A 17,346-nucleotide genomic window follows, 5' to 3' on the forward strand; every position below is an offset into this window, starting at 1 on the left:
GTCATCTGCATTTGCAAGGATATAAGGCTGAACCACAAATCTAAGATGCTGTACTGATAGGCTTTGTGATGCTCTAAGCCTAATGCATAAAAACAAACAAAAAAAAAATCAGCAGAGATAAAATTGACCCACATTTATAAGATTCTACAAAAGCTTTCAGAAAAAAATTATAAGTCAAATTATTGTGCATTATTGTTATATAAACAAATTAGAAAAAATGACAGCGGTTAGTTCAGAAGTAAATTTTAACACATTCTGTTGAAAGCAAACAGACAGTGTAAAACACTAATAGGATAATTTCTAAGCGTCCACATTGGATCACTGAATGGTGTAAAACTCCATTCACCAACTAGTTAACAACATGAAAATCCTAAGCAAAATTCAAAAGCAGGAAAATTTACAGAAAACCAGTATAAAAATATATAAATATTGGTTTGCTTAGATTTACTATAAAAGAAGCCTTCCTTGAACACTCACTACCTTGAGCTTGTGCCCTGGCTGTCTGCAGAATCACCACCACAATGGCTAAGGGATCCTTTCCAGAATGGATGCTGCAATAGGTCTGTCCAGTTCAGCCTTTTGAAAAGCAACAAACAAACTAACTGAAAAAACAGTGTCAAAGTACACCTCTACAGAGAGATATCAGACTAGGTCTTCAACACTACAAAGCACTTAGTCTGTAGTGTTACTACAGAGCAATTAATCCTCTTTTTCGCTTTTATTTCGTCAACAAAAGTTTTCTTACAGGACAAACATTTTGCCTCAAATCAGAATGGGTAATTCATGCAACTCAGAGGTATGAGACTAAGAATGAAGGAAACCGCATAGCCAATCCCAACATGTAAATTAGCGGAGCTACCCTATAAATTACAATCTTATGTTATTTAACAATATAACCATATCAGCTATAAATCAAAGCCTCATAAAATAGATGTGCTCATTGCTCTGAAAAAGCAAAAGCCATCCAATTTTAAAACTGCCCATCATTTCTGTTACAAAGTTATGTATTTATCACCGGGTACAAAAATACAAAGACATACTTAATCAAAACATTAACTGTGTATATCTTCATATAAGAAAAAGCACAATTTGTTCTTTTGTATGAGAGATTAAATGATTTTTTTCATTCTTTATAATCTACAAATTACTATACATATAGTATCATGGTAATTATTTTTTTCCAGAGGTGAAAAAAGACAATGTAAACAATTATCATGGATTGGACAGTTTACCTTTTCTGAGGATCCTTTTGAAGCAAGCCATCAAGCAAACTAACAAACTCAGCAGAAGGTTTGTGAAAAACAGAACCTGTAAATAGAAGCACTTGAGAATATAAGTATTAGGCAGCAAAATCAGCCATCACACAATGTAGATCAAATCATTATCTACAGATGATGTTTAAAAAGTTATATTTAATAGTAATTTCATCTGAAAAAATCTGAATGTATGGAGAATCCTAAATATACACTCTTTGCATGTCAAAGGATTCTCAACCCCCCCAATAAAACCACCAATGCTCAAACTAATTAAAATTGTTTATATGTTAAAAAAGCACCCTCCAGTTATCATACAGCTATTGGCAAGAAATAAAGTGGAGTTGAAATCTGCTTTAATCGAAATTAAATTTCCCCTAACCATGATAATTTTAAAGAGGACCATTGTTGTGCCCTATTATACAACAGAGGTTTCCAAAATTCTTATTTAACTGAGAAAGACTCCAATTCCGAGAGCTCAGAACTATGAAATGCACTTTATACACTTTGAAAACAAAATCCCTCACAGAACTGAAGCAAGTAAGAACAGTTTTAATTCTACAGGTCACTGTTTCCACTACATCACTAGGAACTGAAAAGAGCCAATAATATAAGAGGCTGATCAATACTACCGATGCCCAGAATGTCTGAGATCAAAAAGTCCCAGATGGTAGATTTACTTTTAATTCTTAACACTAAATTATATGCCTGTTTGTCAGCAGATAAACAAGCATTCATCAGTAACGGGGAAAATGTTCCTATCAAAGGAAGGCAATGCTAACATTCACTTGACAGCTAACTGATTCTTGCAGTCAGCCTCAGAAGAAATACTGCAAAACAAAACTTTAACTTTGTAAGCATTACTCTGTTTTGATTCATTAAACAGTAACAGAACAGTACCCTCTGGTCTAGGTGGCAATGGATCTTCATAGAAAATCTTTTCAATTAATTCTGAAAGGCTGTCTGAGAAGAATGGTGGTCTTCCTACAAACAGAAGTGTATTTCACAGATTAGGCAAACTTCAAAACAGCTGTCAGATGCAATGATATATGATGAGCTCATTGTCCTAAGGAAACATCCAAAGAAATAAACACCCTCAGCGTGAATTCTATTTATCAAGTTCTATTATCAATTTAAATACAAAACCTAGGATTAAATTCTTCTAGCATGAAGAGCAAAAGAGACCAAGGACAAAACAGGCACTAAAGATGGCTTGATGGAAGTCACCATGATAGCCTGATATGAATCAGCAACGAGACAACAAAAGGAGAAGGTCTAAGCAGAAATCTCAGTGTCTGTGTCCTGGTTTCAGCTGGGATAGAGCTAACTTTCATCCTAGTAGCTGCTGTGTTTTGGATTTAGTAGGAGATGTTGATAATACACAGTCTAACTTGTTGCTCAGTAATGCTTATATTAAGTCAAGGACTTTTTTCAGTTTCCCACAGAAGCTGAGAGGGAACATAGACAGGACAATCTGTCCAAAGGCTTCCATACCACAGAAGTCATGCTCAGTATATAAATGACGGTTGGCTGGAGCGCGGGAATCCACAAACGCTGCTCAGGATGGGCGGGACAACTAATCACTGGGTGGTGAATAATTGTATTGTATGACTTATTTTGTATATTCTCTTACCATTATTATTATTTTATTTTATGTTACTGTTCTATTAAACTGTCTTTATCTCAACCCACAAGCTTTTGTCCCTTTTTGTCCCTCTTCTCCCTATGCTACTGGGGGTGGCAGAGTGGGGGGGGAGTGAGTGAATGGCTACGTGGCCCTAGTTGCCAACTAGGGTTAAACCACGACATCATGTAACTACGTTGATCCTACAGATCAGCTTATTAAGTCTTCAGAAGGTTACACTGTAATTATCTTTTGTGATTAAATTTTCCTTCCAGATGCAGCCAATGCTAGCAGCCACTTTATCTGCAGGAAACCCAATGACTCCAGTTTTACACTAGTGAAACAGTTTTCTCTTTCAAAGGTCAAATTAATACACCCAGAGTTTAATACCGAGGAGATTAAAAACATTACATTGTCAGAATTTGAGGACTGCTCAAACTTTAAATCATAGTATTTAAGCAATACAGGTTGGTTAGTATCATAGTATTTAGAACACAGTCAAAAGGACAACTTAACAGTACTACTTCACTTAATTATTTGATGAAGTCCCTTTTTTTAAAAAAAAAAAAAAAGTACAGTTAGTATATTCTTCAAGAAATCTTTAAAACTTGTCTTAAGTTTTTCTATGTCTTAACTTTGCTAGAAAGTTAACAAGAATTTATTCTGCGACCACAACCTATGTTTCCATTATCACAGATGTTAAATAGGTACATAAACATACAACCTGCAAACATTTCATAAAGTAAACATCCCAAGGACCACAGATCACTGGCTTTGGAGAAGTCTTCTCCCTTTATTGCTTCTGGAGCTGTGTATAATGGAGAGCCTACAAAATACAGCATGTATAACGCACTTTGATTATTCGTTCAGCATTCATCCTGTTCAACACTTCAAACTTTGTCTCCACACTTCAGTGGGTTAGGTATTATCTTCACTTAGTAAATGAAAACTGAGATACCAAATGTAAATTGTCTCAAAGGAGCTTCTCACCTATATCTTTACTGAATTATGTAGGATTATATATGCTATTTTTGTTTGTTTCACTTCAATTAACCAAGCTGGCTTGTGCTATACTTTTCTAACACAGTGCTAATGCAAAGAATGTTTTGATACACCTTGACAGCTTCCAGAGCCAAGCAAATTGAGCAGAATGATAAACCAACATAATTCTCATGTGAGTAACAGAGATCATTATGTTATATCAGGTTTTATTATTTTATTATTTTTTTAAAAAGCTATCCCAAGACATAAACTTCCATGAAATCAGAAAACTCTACAAAGGTAGCCGACTGGATGACTGATCTAAATTAATTATAGCTATTTTCACACTAACACACTATGAAAATCTCCCATATCAAATTATAGCAGTTTATTCACAAACCCTTTTTGTGAAGTTCCTATTTCTACAGTAGTTCCCATCTAACCACTAACTCATTTCTCAAAAATCCCTAAAAAAAAATTACACAAACTCAGCAAAAATGTCAATTCCGTAGTCCTTTAAAAAAGCTTATTTTGGATTCTTTTGTTCTTGGGTTTTATTTTTTTAAGTGACAAAAGGTCATTAAACATACACATGAACACAGCTGTTCCAAAAGGCAACAGGAAAGAGATTAGATTTGTATTTCTTCCTGAACAAAGATCTGTTCTTGGTCTTAATATTTCCAGTATGGACTTTCTGCAGGAGACAGCAAAGTATTAAGAAAGCTCTTTTTGTTCCCATAAAATATTGCCAAGAATTCCATTGTTCCTAATAACAGTAACTGCTATAACACACCATTATGTTGGAAATAGAGGTCTGTGAGGTGCTCTGAGATGCTGACAAAAGATTCTGAAGATTAAAATCAAGTTTCTGACTTTTTCTTATTCAATGAAAAAATAACAGCATTTTGCAGACTACTGCATTTGCATGGATCTGCCTGTTGAAACTAAAGCACGATAACTTTCTCATATTTTAAAAAGAAGTCATCATTCTTAGGTAAAAGGTACTGAAATAGTGGAGTCTCAAATTAGAAATCACTTGGACCATTTGCAGCAAAAATGACCATGAAAGTACTATGTCAATAAAATCATGAAAACAAATATCTTAACCATTGTTAAATGGATACCTAGCAGCAGTCTCAAATGGAAGAAGCAGCAGTTCTGTGTAGTACTTACTGAATTTTGTGTATACATTTAACAGGAAGTTAAAGGAATTTAGTCCTAGACCTTACAGAGAGCATCTGTAGCACAGATGTTTTAAAAGTGCATAAATAATTCCATACCTCAAGTTTTTCTGAGACAAAACAGGATTAATTTTAAATCCCTTCTTTTCTTTATCATACTTCCAATATCAGTTACTTCTTCATTCTACAATTACCACTTTATAACTGGAACCAAAAAGGTTGTAATGCAGTAATTCTTTTGCTACTTCCTTTAAATTTTTTTAATTATTATTTTAAATACACTGTCCTATATCAACTAAATGTCAGAAATACAATTTTATCAGTTAGGAAAGCTAGTTACAGTTTGAACTCTGAACTTCAAAAGTTTTATTGATCTTCTCATTATTCTAATTCTACTACCTGTACTTAGTTAATGATAGGTGAAATGCATCAAGGACCAAAGGTATTTCAGAGCATTTTTCTTCCCACCATAGTTTTCATCAAACAGCAATTAATAATCAAGCCTACTCAGCAAACCCAAACCAAGAATTAATATTTTTAATTAATTTCAGATCTCATCCATATACTCAATTTGTTAGGATTTCAAATGTTTGTCACCTACATATGAGCTTCAATCCAAAAATAACCTGAAAACTATTTACAAAAAGCAGGAAAAGAATACATTTTATGGCAGACAGAAGTATATTTTTTCCAGCTCAGTTAAACTGGCTCTGTGAAAATTAGAATTACGACCATATACTTGTAAATACAGTTTCTTTTCTTTCTACTCACTTCCAGGTTGTTCCCTCTGTGTTATGATCTCTCTGAATAATCTTCCTTAAGAGCAAAATTTTGGTTTTGAGCTTACTTAAAAAATTCCTCATATGCAGGATATGTGAGACCTCCTTACAGAAAATGTACAGACCATGCTTTCTGTTGCAAAGACACAGTCAAATACATTAATCTTTACAAATGATAACACAACAGAATTAATTATTCCATTTCTCTAGAAATTTAGTTAGCCCCAAGAGAACAATGAACAACTATTTTATTTCAAGGTCTTCTCTCCAAATTACTGCAAACAAAAGCTTTTTACAACTTTAATTATGTTCCTTTGGTGCAAGTTAGTTTTGGATATAAAAATATCATACCTCGAAATCTATTTTTCAGGTATCTTTGTGGAGTGCTTTCACTGACATCTCCTTCACCTTCTTCAGATCCAACTAAAGCAAAAAAATCTTCCAAGTTTTCACCATCCACTTTAGCCAAGCAAAAATTACTGAATTTCAACGTGCCAGGCCCTTCCAGCAGAATCTAGAAGAATAAACATAATCCAACATATAAGTATCATATACTAAAACTGATGACTGCTGAAATTTACAACTCAAAACTTGAAAGTTTTTAAGTCAACACCACCTTTTTTCTTATAACCAAAAAATTACAGAATCTCACAACAGAACCCTTAGGAGGTTTAATATGCACTTTTGTTAACTCATTATTAAATCTAATTGAACAACGATGCTACTGTAGAAAAGAAAGTAGTAGTAGAGTAAAACTCTATAGGAAAACACAAGTGTAGTAAAAACAAACAGAGGAAAAAACAATCTTTCTAATTTTATTTAGCAGAAAATGCCAAAGATTTTGTCCAATGACCATGAGATTTTTCTCTATGCAGTCACTGCTTATTCTCGCAATTAAAAGCTTCATAATCCCAAAAATATTGTTTGGAGAAATAGCCCGTTCAGTCAGATGAGGGGCTGGGGGAAGCAGTCTTACTTTAGTACTCTGTATTTTGTGTTCGAAGGAGTACTTTACATCAGCATTCTTCTTTGGACCAACACAGAGGCTTTATTTATCCATTATGCTTTATTAATATTTTTTTTTTTTACTGCCTTTAGACCGATGAATGACAGACACTGAGTATAATTGTGCAAGATTTTACAGATCAAGATCAAAACCAATTAGTGTTAAGCAAGAATTTTTGTTTACAGTTATATTCTGGTTGCTACATAAACTAAAACCAAACATGGACTTTGAAAAAACTATACATAAATTTCACACACACAAAATCAGGAACTACATAAAGATTTGTATTTTTATGCAAAAGTGAGACGATAACTTAAAGGGCACTTGGAAACAATAGAGAAGGTTATTAAAAAATAAAGTTTAAGTAACTTTACTCTCTCATTACCATTTTCTATGAATTCAAAATATTCTGCAGCATGACAAAACAGGCATAATAATGAAGTTATATGTCTGAGGAGAGAGAACTAAAATACTTCATTAAGTCAAACTAGTACACCAAACCAAAGACAATCTATCAAATTGTATCAAATATACAACAGGGAAATAAATCAATTAGATCATAAAATATTCAAGCTATAGACTTGTCTCTCATTGTCTTCACATATATTATAAAGCTCAACTGGCCTCCAATCTGAGGTAAGCGTCTTCCAAAGAGTCAAAACAGAAATAATGAATTAAATGCTGGTGGCATGCAAAGTAACATGCAGTTGTCCCCTAATAAATAATATCCTTCTTACCTTTCCAGGTGTCAGTTCACAAAAGATGATTCCAAGCTTATGAATATGGTGTAAACCAGTAATCAAATCAACACCAAATTCTCTCACTACATCTTCAGGTAGGTGTTCATCTTGAGCAATAACAGATTCTAGAGAACCACCTGAAATATGTTTACACATGTAGCAAGTGCATATAAACAAAATGCCATACAAATAATTCCCAAGTACATTACACAAGCTTCTTCAAAAGCTATCAAGCAAAAATCATTACCAGTAGATATTAAAAATATTTCTTGAGATTATCCAATAGTTACAAAATCCAAGATGTAGAGAAAAAAAATAATCTATTTCCAATACTGTGACAAAAATCTTAGTTTTTACTATAATTGAGTGCATGACTTCCAAATTACTTTAATATTGATTTATTTTACAAAGGAAACTGAAGGGAAAAAAGAAATCCAGAAACTCTGTCACATCACAATGTAATAGCCCCCAGTGGGTTAATTCAAATTCCTTAACTGGAACCCTGCTGCATAAGTTAAAAGAATAAACAGTACCAAGAGCAGGCTTGGTGTGACTGTCACAGTACTTCTGTGAACAAGTACTAAAGCTAATGACATGCAATTTTCCACTGAATTCACAGGCAACAGAAATAGTAAAACTGGGTTACATTCTGGTATCCTGAGGTCAGCATCATCCAAGAAATAATTTTTGTTTGTTTGTTCTTCACACATAGTGCAGTACTTATTCTTGACTCATGTGCCCCAGCTCTTTCATTTTCATCCTTTCCCCTCTCTTCATTTTCTTTTTTTTTTAAAAAAAATAAAATTAAAAAAAAACAAAACAAAAATACCCAGGACTAAACTTTCACTTTCCAGGTTTCTCATACAAATCCCAGCTTCCTGGCCCAGCAAGTCCTACTTGTATCTCTCTGGACTTCTCAGCCTAACAAAAGACCCTTCTCTGTCTTTCCAAAATCACCACGCTCCTTCTCCACTAAGCTCCAACCAACCCCAACCCTTCCTCTGTTTTTTGATCAAATTACACCTAACAAAGCCTTCCAAATAACCCTCACATATATCCTCTATCACCCGTGTCTTTCCCTGGACTTCACAATCACACTCTATGCTTTTTCCCACTGATTGTTACTGTTTCTCCATCCTTGCAAAAATCCCTCGTCTTCCCCCATCACCTACTTCCTCACATCCCACCAATTCTCAGGTATGTCATCACACTCATACCATTTGAGTCATTCCTGTCCTAACTGTTCACAGGACTTGGACTTATCCTAAGTTTATTTCCCACAAACTCATTGCTCAGTCTTTTTCCTCCTTCCTGTCCCAGTCTCCTATCCCAATCTCCACATTCCCATCTCCCTCAAAATCCCTTTCCTCCACCTCATTTTGCCCTTTACTACTCCTGCACCACCAAACCTGTTCTCCTAAGACTACAGCTTGTATTTTGTGAATTATCTATGGACTACCTGGGTTATTTATATTCCTATTATTTATACCTTAGCCAAATCATGCACATAAAAAAAGTCCCTGAATGAAAAAAGGGATTAAGAGAGTTTTTGATAGAAAAGGATACTAGATCTTTTATTCCTTTGCTCAGTAATTTCTTTCAGAGAATAGCAACACTAAAAGGTCTGTCATCACAGTATTCTTCAAATTATTCAACACTGATGAATATTAAAATCATTTTATTTCTAAGCCTTTTTAATGCTGTTTAATAAATCAGCCATTCCTTTAAAACTAAGCCCTTATTAAAAAGCTATAGTAAAGAATTTTCCATCATGTTTAATTACTGGGTTTTATGACATATTTTACAGGACCACACATATAATAATTCCATAATATGACCAAATATAGAAAGAAAAGAAAAATCGTGAAACCAGCAACACAGAAGCATGCTGCATCTGATAACAGAAACTCACTTTATCACCTTGAGACAAGTGAGAAAGATCTTCCATATTTCAAAAGCTATTTTCAAGGCTCTACAAAATTAATAAGAAAATCATGTCTTATTCTATTTATAACTAAGTTAGCTTCAAGACACTCTCCTTGCAGCAAACTGCAATACTGCAAGGTAAAAATACATTATAATTGTTCAAACTGTACTTAATAAAAGGCTGTCTGTCTAATAACTTAAATATTAAGTTAGTCTAATAGTAAGTTAGACTGAGCAAATAGACCAAAGCCTCCATATGAGCTTTTAATCATTGAAAGAATCACCTCTTCCCCCCCCCCCCCCCCCCGAACTTGTAGCTTCTCTTCTTCAGTAATTTTTGAAACAGAATTCTGGATAGAAAAAAAGGCTGTGTGTAATATGGACTTTTACTATGAAACAAATTCCAGATACCAAAGTTTTAACACGCATCACTTGCACAATTGGCCTTCTTTTCCTTCCATGTGGAGTAAAGCATACTATCTGGAGTTTAAAACATGCAGTCACCACAATTAGAGAAAGCTTTAAAAGATTTCTTTTATGATCTTTTATTAAGATTGATGAGAACCTATCAAAACTCATTGAATCACTTCATGCAGTTTCAAGTCCTCAGAGCTCCCAAATGAAAGTCTTAACATAAAAGTCAAAATACTTCTACTGAACAGGAAGAAAACTTACATAATTTACTATTAGCTGTAGAACTACCCTTTGATTAAAAAATTAACTTGAACATAATTTGAACAATATTAAGTCATTGTACATTATAAACTGATTTGCTCCTTGCTGTCTCTATTATTGTGTGCTATAAAATGAAGAGAATGCCAAAGCTGTCAGTCCTTAGCAAACTTTTCTCAAGTAATTTTTACTTAATTACCCTCCAACTATTCACAATTTGTTTTTAAGCTTCCCTGACTAGCCCTACCTCTTCAGCTATTCAAAACCAACATTATGTCACATCAATTAACATTTAACACACATACACAGTGAAGCAGAAGAGAAATATGACTTCAATTGATTTCTGAAAATGTTTCCAGAAGCAAAAACATTTTTAGATATAAATAGGATTCTCAATTTAATAATCAGATAATTATTAAGCTTTTTCAAAGATCTAAGTATTTGTTGTAGAGTAACTGTTATAAGAAATCTCTTACAAATACTCACTCTATAAATCATTATGTTATGAGCTTATCTTACCTGTGCATAATTCCACTACAAGCCAGAGATGGTTGCTTGTTTCATACCATTCATGAAATGTCACTATATTCTTGTGTCTGATTTCATGAGTCAGACGAACCTAGAACAGAGTTTTTAACATACTTAACTGGGAAAAAAAAAAAAAAGCAATATATTTGGATTTATGGGGCAAGAGAGGGGGAAGACAATACGAATTTACTCTAGATCAACTACTTGTTCTCTTACCTTTTCCAGTGCACTAAAATTATTCTCCAATTCAAATAGTTTTACATGTGTGTTGAGGAAAGATAACTTTTCTCATAGACCCTGCCCAACTCACCTGTTTTAAAAATATAGGAAAAAAAAAGAAAAAAGAAGGAAGTTCCCCAACCCAAAATTATAAGCACTATTTAACCTTCTTGCATCACTTAAACAAGAACAAACTGGCAATCAGAATTTGGAGTCAAACTTGCATTCCTACTTTCTTCTTCAATGAGAACAAAAGTGTGAGACAATATGGTGAGCACAGTAAGAGGAAGTAAAAAGAAATTTTTCCATCATTCTTAATCTTATCAGGCAAGAGCAATCATTCGAGGGTCCCTGGAAATCTATATTACTATCAAACCTACACGGCCCAATATCTACAGAAGCTTCTGTATCTTAACGTGGTATGTAAGGGATTTCTAAGACGAATATGCTTCTAAGAACAAAATGTTTAAATGCATATTCATTAATTGCCCAACAAATTATCATAGAAACAATGAGATGGACTATGAAACTGTACCAGATTTGCGTAGCAAGGTTTTGGTAGCAGGGGGACTATAGGGGTGGCTTCTGTGAGAAGATACTAGAAACTTCCGCCATGTCCAATAGAGCCAATGCCACCCAGCTCCAAGATGGACCTGCTGCTGGCAAAGGCTGAGCCCATCAGAGACAGAGGAAGTGCATCTGGGATAACCTATTTAAGAAGCTGAGGGGGTGGAAACTGCTGGGGAAGAGCAGCCAGAGAGAGGAGTGAGAATATTTGAGAAAAATAGCACTGCAGAGACCAAGCTTAGTGAAGAAGGAGGGGGAGGAGGTGCTCCAGGTACCAGAGCAGAGACTCCCCTGCAGCCCATGGCGAAGATCATAATGAGGCAGGCTGTCACCCTGCAGCTCATGGAGGGTGATAGTGGAGCAGATATCCACCTGCAGCCCGTGGAGGACCCCATGCTGCAGCAGGTGGATGCACCTGAAGGAGGCTTGTGACCCTGAGGATAGCCTGTGCTGGAGCAGGCTCCTGGCAGAACCTGTGGCCCCATGGAGAGAGGAGCCCATGCTGGAGCAGGTTTGCTGGCAGGACTTGTGACCTTGTGGAGGATCCACATTTGGAGCAGTCTGTCCCTGACTGTTTCCTGTAGAAAGGACCCATGCTGGAGCAGTTCGTGAAGAACTGCAGCCCATAGAAAGGGTCCACAACAGAAAAGTTCACGGAGGACTGTCTACCATGGGAGGGACCCCATGCTGGAGCAGGGGAAGACTGTGAGGAGTCCTCCCCCTGATGAGGAAGGAGCAGCAGAGACAACATATGATGAACTGACTGCAATCCCCATTCCCTGTTTCCCTGCGACACTCAGTGGGATGAGGTAGAGAATTCAGGAGTGAAGTTACACTCGGGAAGAAGGGAAGGGTGGAGGAAAGGTGTTTTAAGATTTGGTTTTATTTCTCATTACCCTGCTCTGATTTGATTGGCAATAAATTAAACGAATTTCCCCAAGTCAAGCCTGTTTTGCCTGTGACAGTAATTGCTGAGTGGTCTCCCTGTGCTTATCTCGACCCACAAGTCTTTCAAAATATTTTCTCTTCCCTGTCCAGCTGAGGAGGGGGAGTGAAAGAGCAGCTTGGTAGGCACCTGGCATCCAGCTAGGGGCAATGCACCACAGAAACAGAATCTATTTAATGGAAAAATAAAATATTTGAAATGTCTAACTGTACCAATTACAGTTTCTTTTTCAGAAAGTATTGTACGTTTAAAACTGCCAAGCTTTTACAAAACAGAATCCATTTATCTTAAATGCTATTCCTTCATCAAAAATATTTTTTTATTGGTAAGTAAAAAATTTATTGTTTACTGGAAGGTATTACTACGACTGGATTTGAACAACTGATAACAAAATAAAGCAAACTACTATATGCAAGTAACCGTTTTTACAAGTTCTCTGACATACCATAGAAACAGTAAGCCTGTAAGCATGGGTTTATGCATGTGACTTAAACAATAAAATTAGATGAAGAAATAAATACATTAAAATAAGACTCTGTTTAAACTATAAGAATTTAAAATCTTAAGAAGCTGATCTAAATGGTGACAAACTCCATGTAAAGAAGCACATGGGTTTTTTTTCCTTTATATTACCTGTGCTACAAGGATTTTGTATCTTTTCCCATATTTAGCAGGAAAAAAAAAAAAATCACTTACCCAGTTTGTTATTTCAGCTCTTTTGCATTTATCAGTGCAAAGAACAGCAACAAAATTAATTGTCCCCTTTCTTCTTCCTTTATAAACAACTGTCTTATTTCCTCTTCCAATCTCCTCATACAGAATGAAGTTCTCCATATGTAAGGATGCTGTACAGGAAATGGATTGGAAACATGGAATTAGTCTCATAAATAAATAAACCTTTAAAGAAAGGGGGAGGGGGAAAGCATTCAAATTTAATAGCCATTGATATACAGGATTTACCCTCCCAATTCTTAAAAATAGGGATTATATACTTCCAGCAAGATCAAACTTGACAGAAAGCCTCCTCTCAGGAAATTTTGAACGGACGATAGTATTTTACACTTCCAAAGCTTTTAACACATTCAAAAAGTTACAGAGGGCCAGTAGCCACAAATTATAAATATTTTATCTGTAAATAAAAATCATACTACCAAACTTAAAATTGTATGCCCTACATAAAACTGCCATTCAAATGAAAATAGTCTATGCTGAAAGCCTTGCCAAATAAGACACTTCTGCCCAAGGGCACTTGAGGCAAACGTGCTCCTGCAACGTTTCACAATGTAATTTAAACCTGCCAAATAACTGATGTCATCAGCATAACTAAAAAAACACTGGACTTTGTTACTATTAGTGTTCCTACCAATGCAAAGCTGAATGTAGCTTTACCAGTTATAGGACTCAGCATTAATGACTTTTCATGGATAGAAAGAATTCCTTGCAAGTAGAAGCTGTGTAAAATTGTTGGCCAATGTTATATTGTGGGAATCAGGAAGCTCAACAGAAATTTAATTTATATTTGTAACTATCATTTTTGTCAAGAATTGTATATGCTTTAATTTACATACTGAAACAAATGAAACAATTGCCATTTGTTGCAAACCCAGGGAGTGGCATTTGTATAGTTAAATAGTTAGATGTTTATCATAAAAGCCTAGTCAATTCTTTTGTTCCACAATTATTTTCTCAGAGAATACTTGAAGCAATGGGAGAACTGACAGCAAAGTATTGAAGTAACTGTAATACACGAGAAAAGTTCTGTGTCAGCTTTCCATCATGCTCCTTGGTTATTCCACAGGGGTAAGAGCATGGAATACAGAATCCCAATGTCAGCATACTCCAGAAATAGGATATATTGCTAACTAGTCCCCAGTGACCACCTTGCAGTAAGTTCTTCCAGCTCCAGGCCAACTTCACATCCAATGACCAGTTCTTCCAACTACCAATTTAATTAGTTACAAGCCATTTGGAGTTGCTGTCTCTCCTCTCTACATGACTTCTTCCATTTTGTTTGTAAAACTGTTGTTTTCTCTTCAACAAGACCAGTTCTCAATGTAGCTATCCTAAAACCATAGAAAAACAGCATATTGGAGAGGGCAGTGCAGCAACAGGAATGATCAGCAAGGATGGAGAGGAAGGGCTGCTTAAGCAATACAGCTGCCAAATGCCTAATCACAAACCACAAACTCAATTGCAGTTTACCTCCTTCATAAGACACAAAGCTCCCAGAGTGACAAATGAAAGACGAAAATGAAGACTAGAGAATTCCCAAGTTTTCAGACAGGACTTCAATTGAAAATACAACAAAGGATTGGGCAGCAGCAGACAACAAAGTGTCTGTCACTACAATACTGGTTCTTGCCAGAACATCAGCCAGGTGCCACAGTACAATTTGGATGATCCAGAATTTACAACACACACAGGAATATCATGATTCCAGGATGTCCTTTATCAAAGGTAGTTATTGAAGACAAAAGTTTTCTTCCCATAAGAAAAAAAAAATCTCACCATTACTATTAAAAAGCCTTAGTATAATTTTACCTAGCACTATGCAAACAACTGGGTACAGCCAGTATAACATAGGAAGACTTTTTTTGTACAGCTGTCTATGAGAACAAGGTAATTATACAAAAATCAGTTTGCCAAACATACCAAAATAAGTCACAAAGATACAGCATCAGAACAGACAGGGGCCTCCATTTTCCTACCTCTCTTTTCCAATTCATACAGATCATTATATCATTCTTTATGTTCTTTTTCTGGACAGCTTAATAAAACCAAAACAAATAACCCCAAATGTCATCCCCTACTACACAAAGATTCCAGAATAGCACTGCCCTAGAAATGTATCCAGCAAAGGAGATTGCCAACCCACAGCTTATCCCCAAAATTTACATGACCGCAGCCCCTTCCTTGAACTTCTTTTGCAAGAATTCTTCAAACCTGACATGTGCACCTCATGATACGACCAAAGCATATACTTGTTAGACAGATGGAAGATATGTTCATGTTGGTCATAAGAAAGACATGATCATCCACTCATGCAATAAACCAGGCAAATGAACGCCAGGTTCAATGATGTACAGAAATATCTGGTTATCTGACAAAAGCATGAGCAATGACATGCAAACGCACATTGGGACAGAATAGTCATGGGACAGGGAAGCCTTTGTTGCTGCCTCATGACTGGCATTATTGTAAATATGGTCTCCATGAGCTGCTCTGCAAGAAGCTACAGGAGAAAGAGAAACATCCCTGGAAACGTTACAGACCAGCCTGGATGGGGCTTTGAGTAACCTGGTCCAGTGGAAGGTGTCCCTGCCCATGGCAGGGCGTTGGAACTAGATGATCTTTAAGGTCCTTTCCAACCTAAACCATTCTACGATCTAGTCTTGTCTCCCTGAATCTCAACAGTAATGGCTATACCATTCATTTCAGTACACAAACCAATGGAGCATGACTCATGAGGCAGAATTTCAACAGCTGCAGCACATTCACCACTGTGGACATAAAATGTAGAGATCAAATAAAGCTATGCAAAACAGTGAAAAGAAGCACTTCAAGGTGAGTCGGCTACTGTGGAGGCCTACCCCACCACCACCCGCAATGAAACAGGTCTGAACCTCCACAGAAGCACCGAAAGCTGCCAAGTGAGCCTCACTTGCTCTGGGCAGGATACAGGACCACAACACCAAGGAAACCCGGTTCCAGAAGTGTTTCTTCCTTCTCTTGGTGAGAGAATGGCCAAAACATTCTGAAGAAAGCAGCAGATGCCAGGCCGGAGATCTGCAGTCAAAGCTCTGCCAAGAGCCACCATCTGGGCAGGCCTGAGGTGTGGGCCACGGCCTCGGGACACAACAGCTCACCTGCTGCAGAGGTGAGGGCACCATTAGGCCGGACATACACCGGCGGGTCTCCTGCCCCTCAAGGAGGCCTTTGGCCAGGGGTACCAGGTCTGACCCCGCACTCAGACCTAGGCACTATGGCCACTGAGGGAGCGAAGCGGGGGGGTAGACGGGGTGGGGGGTGACGGCGGGCCCCGCCTCGCGCGCGGACGGAGGGCCGTTAGGCACGCGGGAGCCCTGCCAGTTAACGGCCGTTAGCCGCCCGCGGGAAGCAACAGCCCTACCTGTGAGGCGGGGGGTGGTGGTGGGCAAGGAGACAGCGTTACTATCGCCGCGCCGCCGCCATCAACCGAAATCGGCGGAGCCCCGCCCGCCCGCGGCGGAGCCTCCCGTGCCCCAGAGGTGGGGTTTGGATGCGTCCCGGAGGGAAACCCGTCCTTACACGCCACAAAATACAGCCAGCGGGAAGGGGCACCGGCACAGCGGGCAGCACGACTCCGGGAACGGGCTTTGTTTCCCCAGCTCTCTCAAGAACAAATCGCCAGCGGGTCCGTACTCTCGCCCCCACCCGCGCACGGCCTTGATGGTCTCCGCCCCGCTCCCGTATCCAGGAGACGGGGCCAGACGCCGGAAGCAGAGCGGAGCCGCCATTGGGCCAGAAGGCGCCTGCGCAGAGCCGGATCCACTGGGCCCGGGGCCAGAGGGGAGTTCCCGGATGCGAACGAGAGGGGGCGGTGTCTCGCTGGGGGGGGGCGGGGGGGTGGAGCACGTGGCTGAGTGGGCGGGGCGTCGGGGGCGCAGCCGCACCGTTGCCAGGCAACCGGCAGTTAACTGGCGGGCTAACGGTCGGGGGGCTGAGGCGGCGCGGCGGGACGGGGACGGCGGACCCAGGGGACGGGGACGTCCCTCGTTGGGGGAAGGGGCTCCGGCGGTGCCCTGCCGCTCTCAGTACCTGGGCGCCTAGGGCTTTTTTGTTAAACCTGCATAGGTCTAGCGTCGGTCAAGGCAACGCATAGGGTCGTCGGTCCCGTCATGGCGACCTGTAAGCTCTTCACTGGGAAGCGCTTTGTTGTGACAAC

General features: G+C 38.1%; 1 protein-coding gene across 7 annotated transcripts in view; it reads right to left on the reverse strand.

Annotated features, from left to right (window-relative positions):
* The window catches only part of ULK4 (unc-51 like kinase 4), a 246,624-nt gene extending 229,723 nt beyond the window's left edge, over nt 1-16,901 (reverse strand). For 5 of the 7 annotated variants that reach the window (XR_010069883.1, XM_063325378.1, XM_063325377.1 and 2 more), the window contains exons 1-10: nt 16,552-16,901; nt 14,303-14,485; nt 13,119-13,267; nt 10,682-10,781; nt 7,562-7,701; nt 6,170-6,332; nt 3,602-3,703; nt 2,154-2,237; nt 1,233-1,308; nt 481-576 (exon numbers count right to left, since the gene is read on the reverse strand). Coding sequence is in view for 6 of the 7 variants with exons in the window: in XM_063325378.1 (XP_063181448.1) it covers nt 481-576; nt 1,233-1,308; nt 2,154-2,237; nt 3,602-3,703; nt 6,170-6,332; nt 7,562-7,701; nt 10,682-10,781; nt 13,119-13,256 (899 nt within the window). In the remaining variant the exon portion in view is untranslated. The remainder of the gene's footprint in view (nt 1-480; nt 577-1,232; nt 1,309-2,153; nt 2,238-3,601; nt 3,704-6,169; nt 6,333-7,561; nt 7,702-10,681; nt 10,782-13,118; nt 13,268-14,302; nt 14,486-16,551) is intronic. The other 2 variants (XM_063325376.1, XM_063325375.1) reach the window with 2 other exon arrangements.
* Between the last annotated feature and the right edge of the window lie 445 nt (nt 16,902-17,346).

The sequence above is a fragment of the Chroicocephalus ridibundus genome, chromosome 2, assembly GCF_963924245.1.
Source record: "Chroicocephalus ridibundus chromosome 2, bChrRid1.1, whole genome shotgun sequence".
In the NCBI taxonomy this organism is placed as follows: Eukaryota; Metazoa; Chordata; class Aves; order Charadriiformes; family Laridae; genus Chroicocephalus; species Chroicocephalus ridibundus.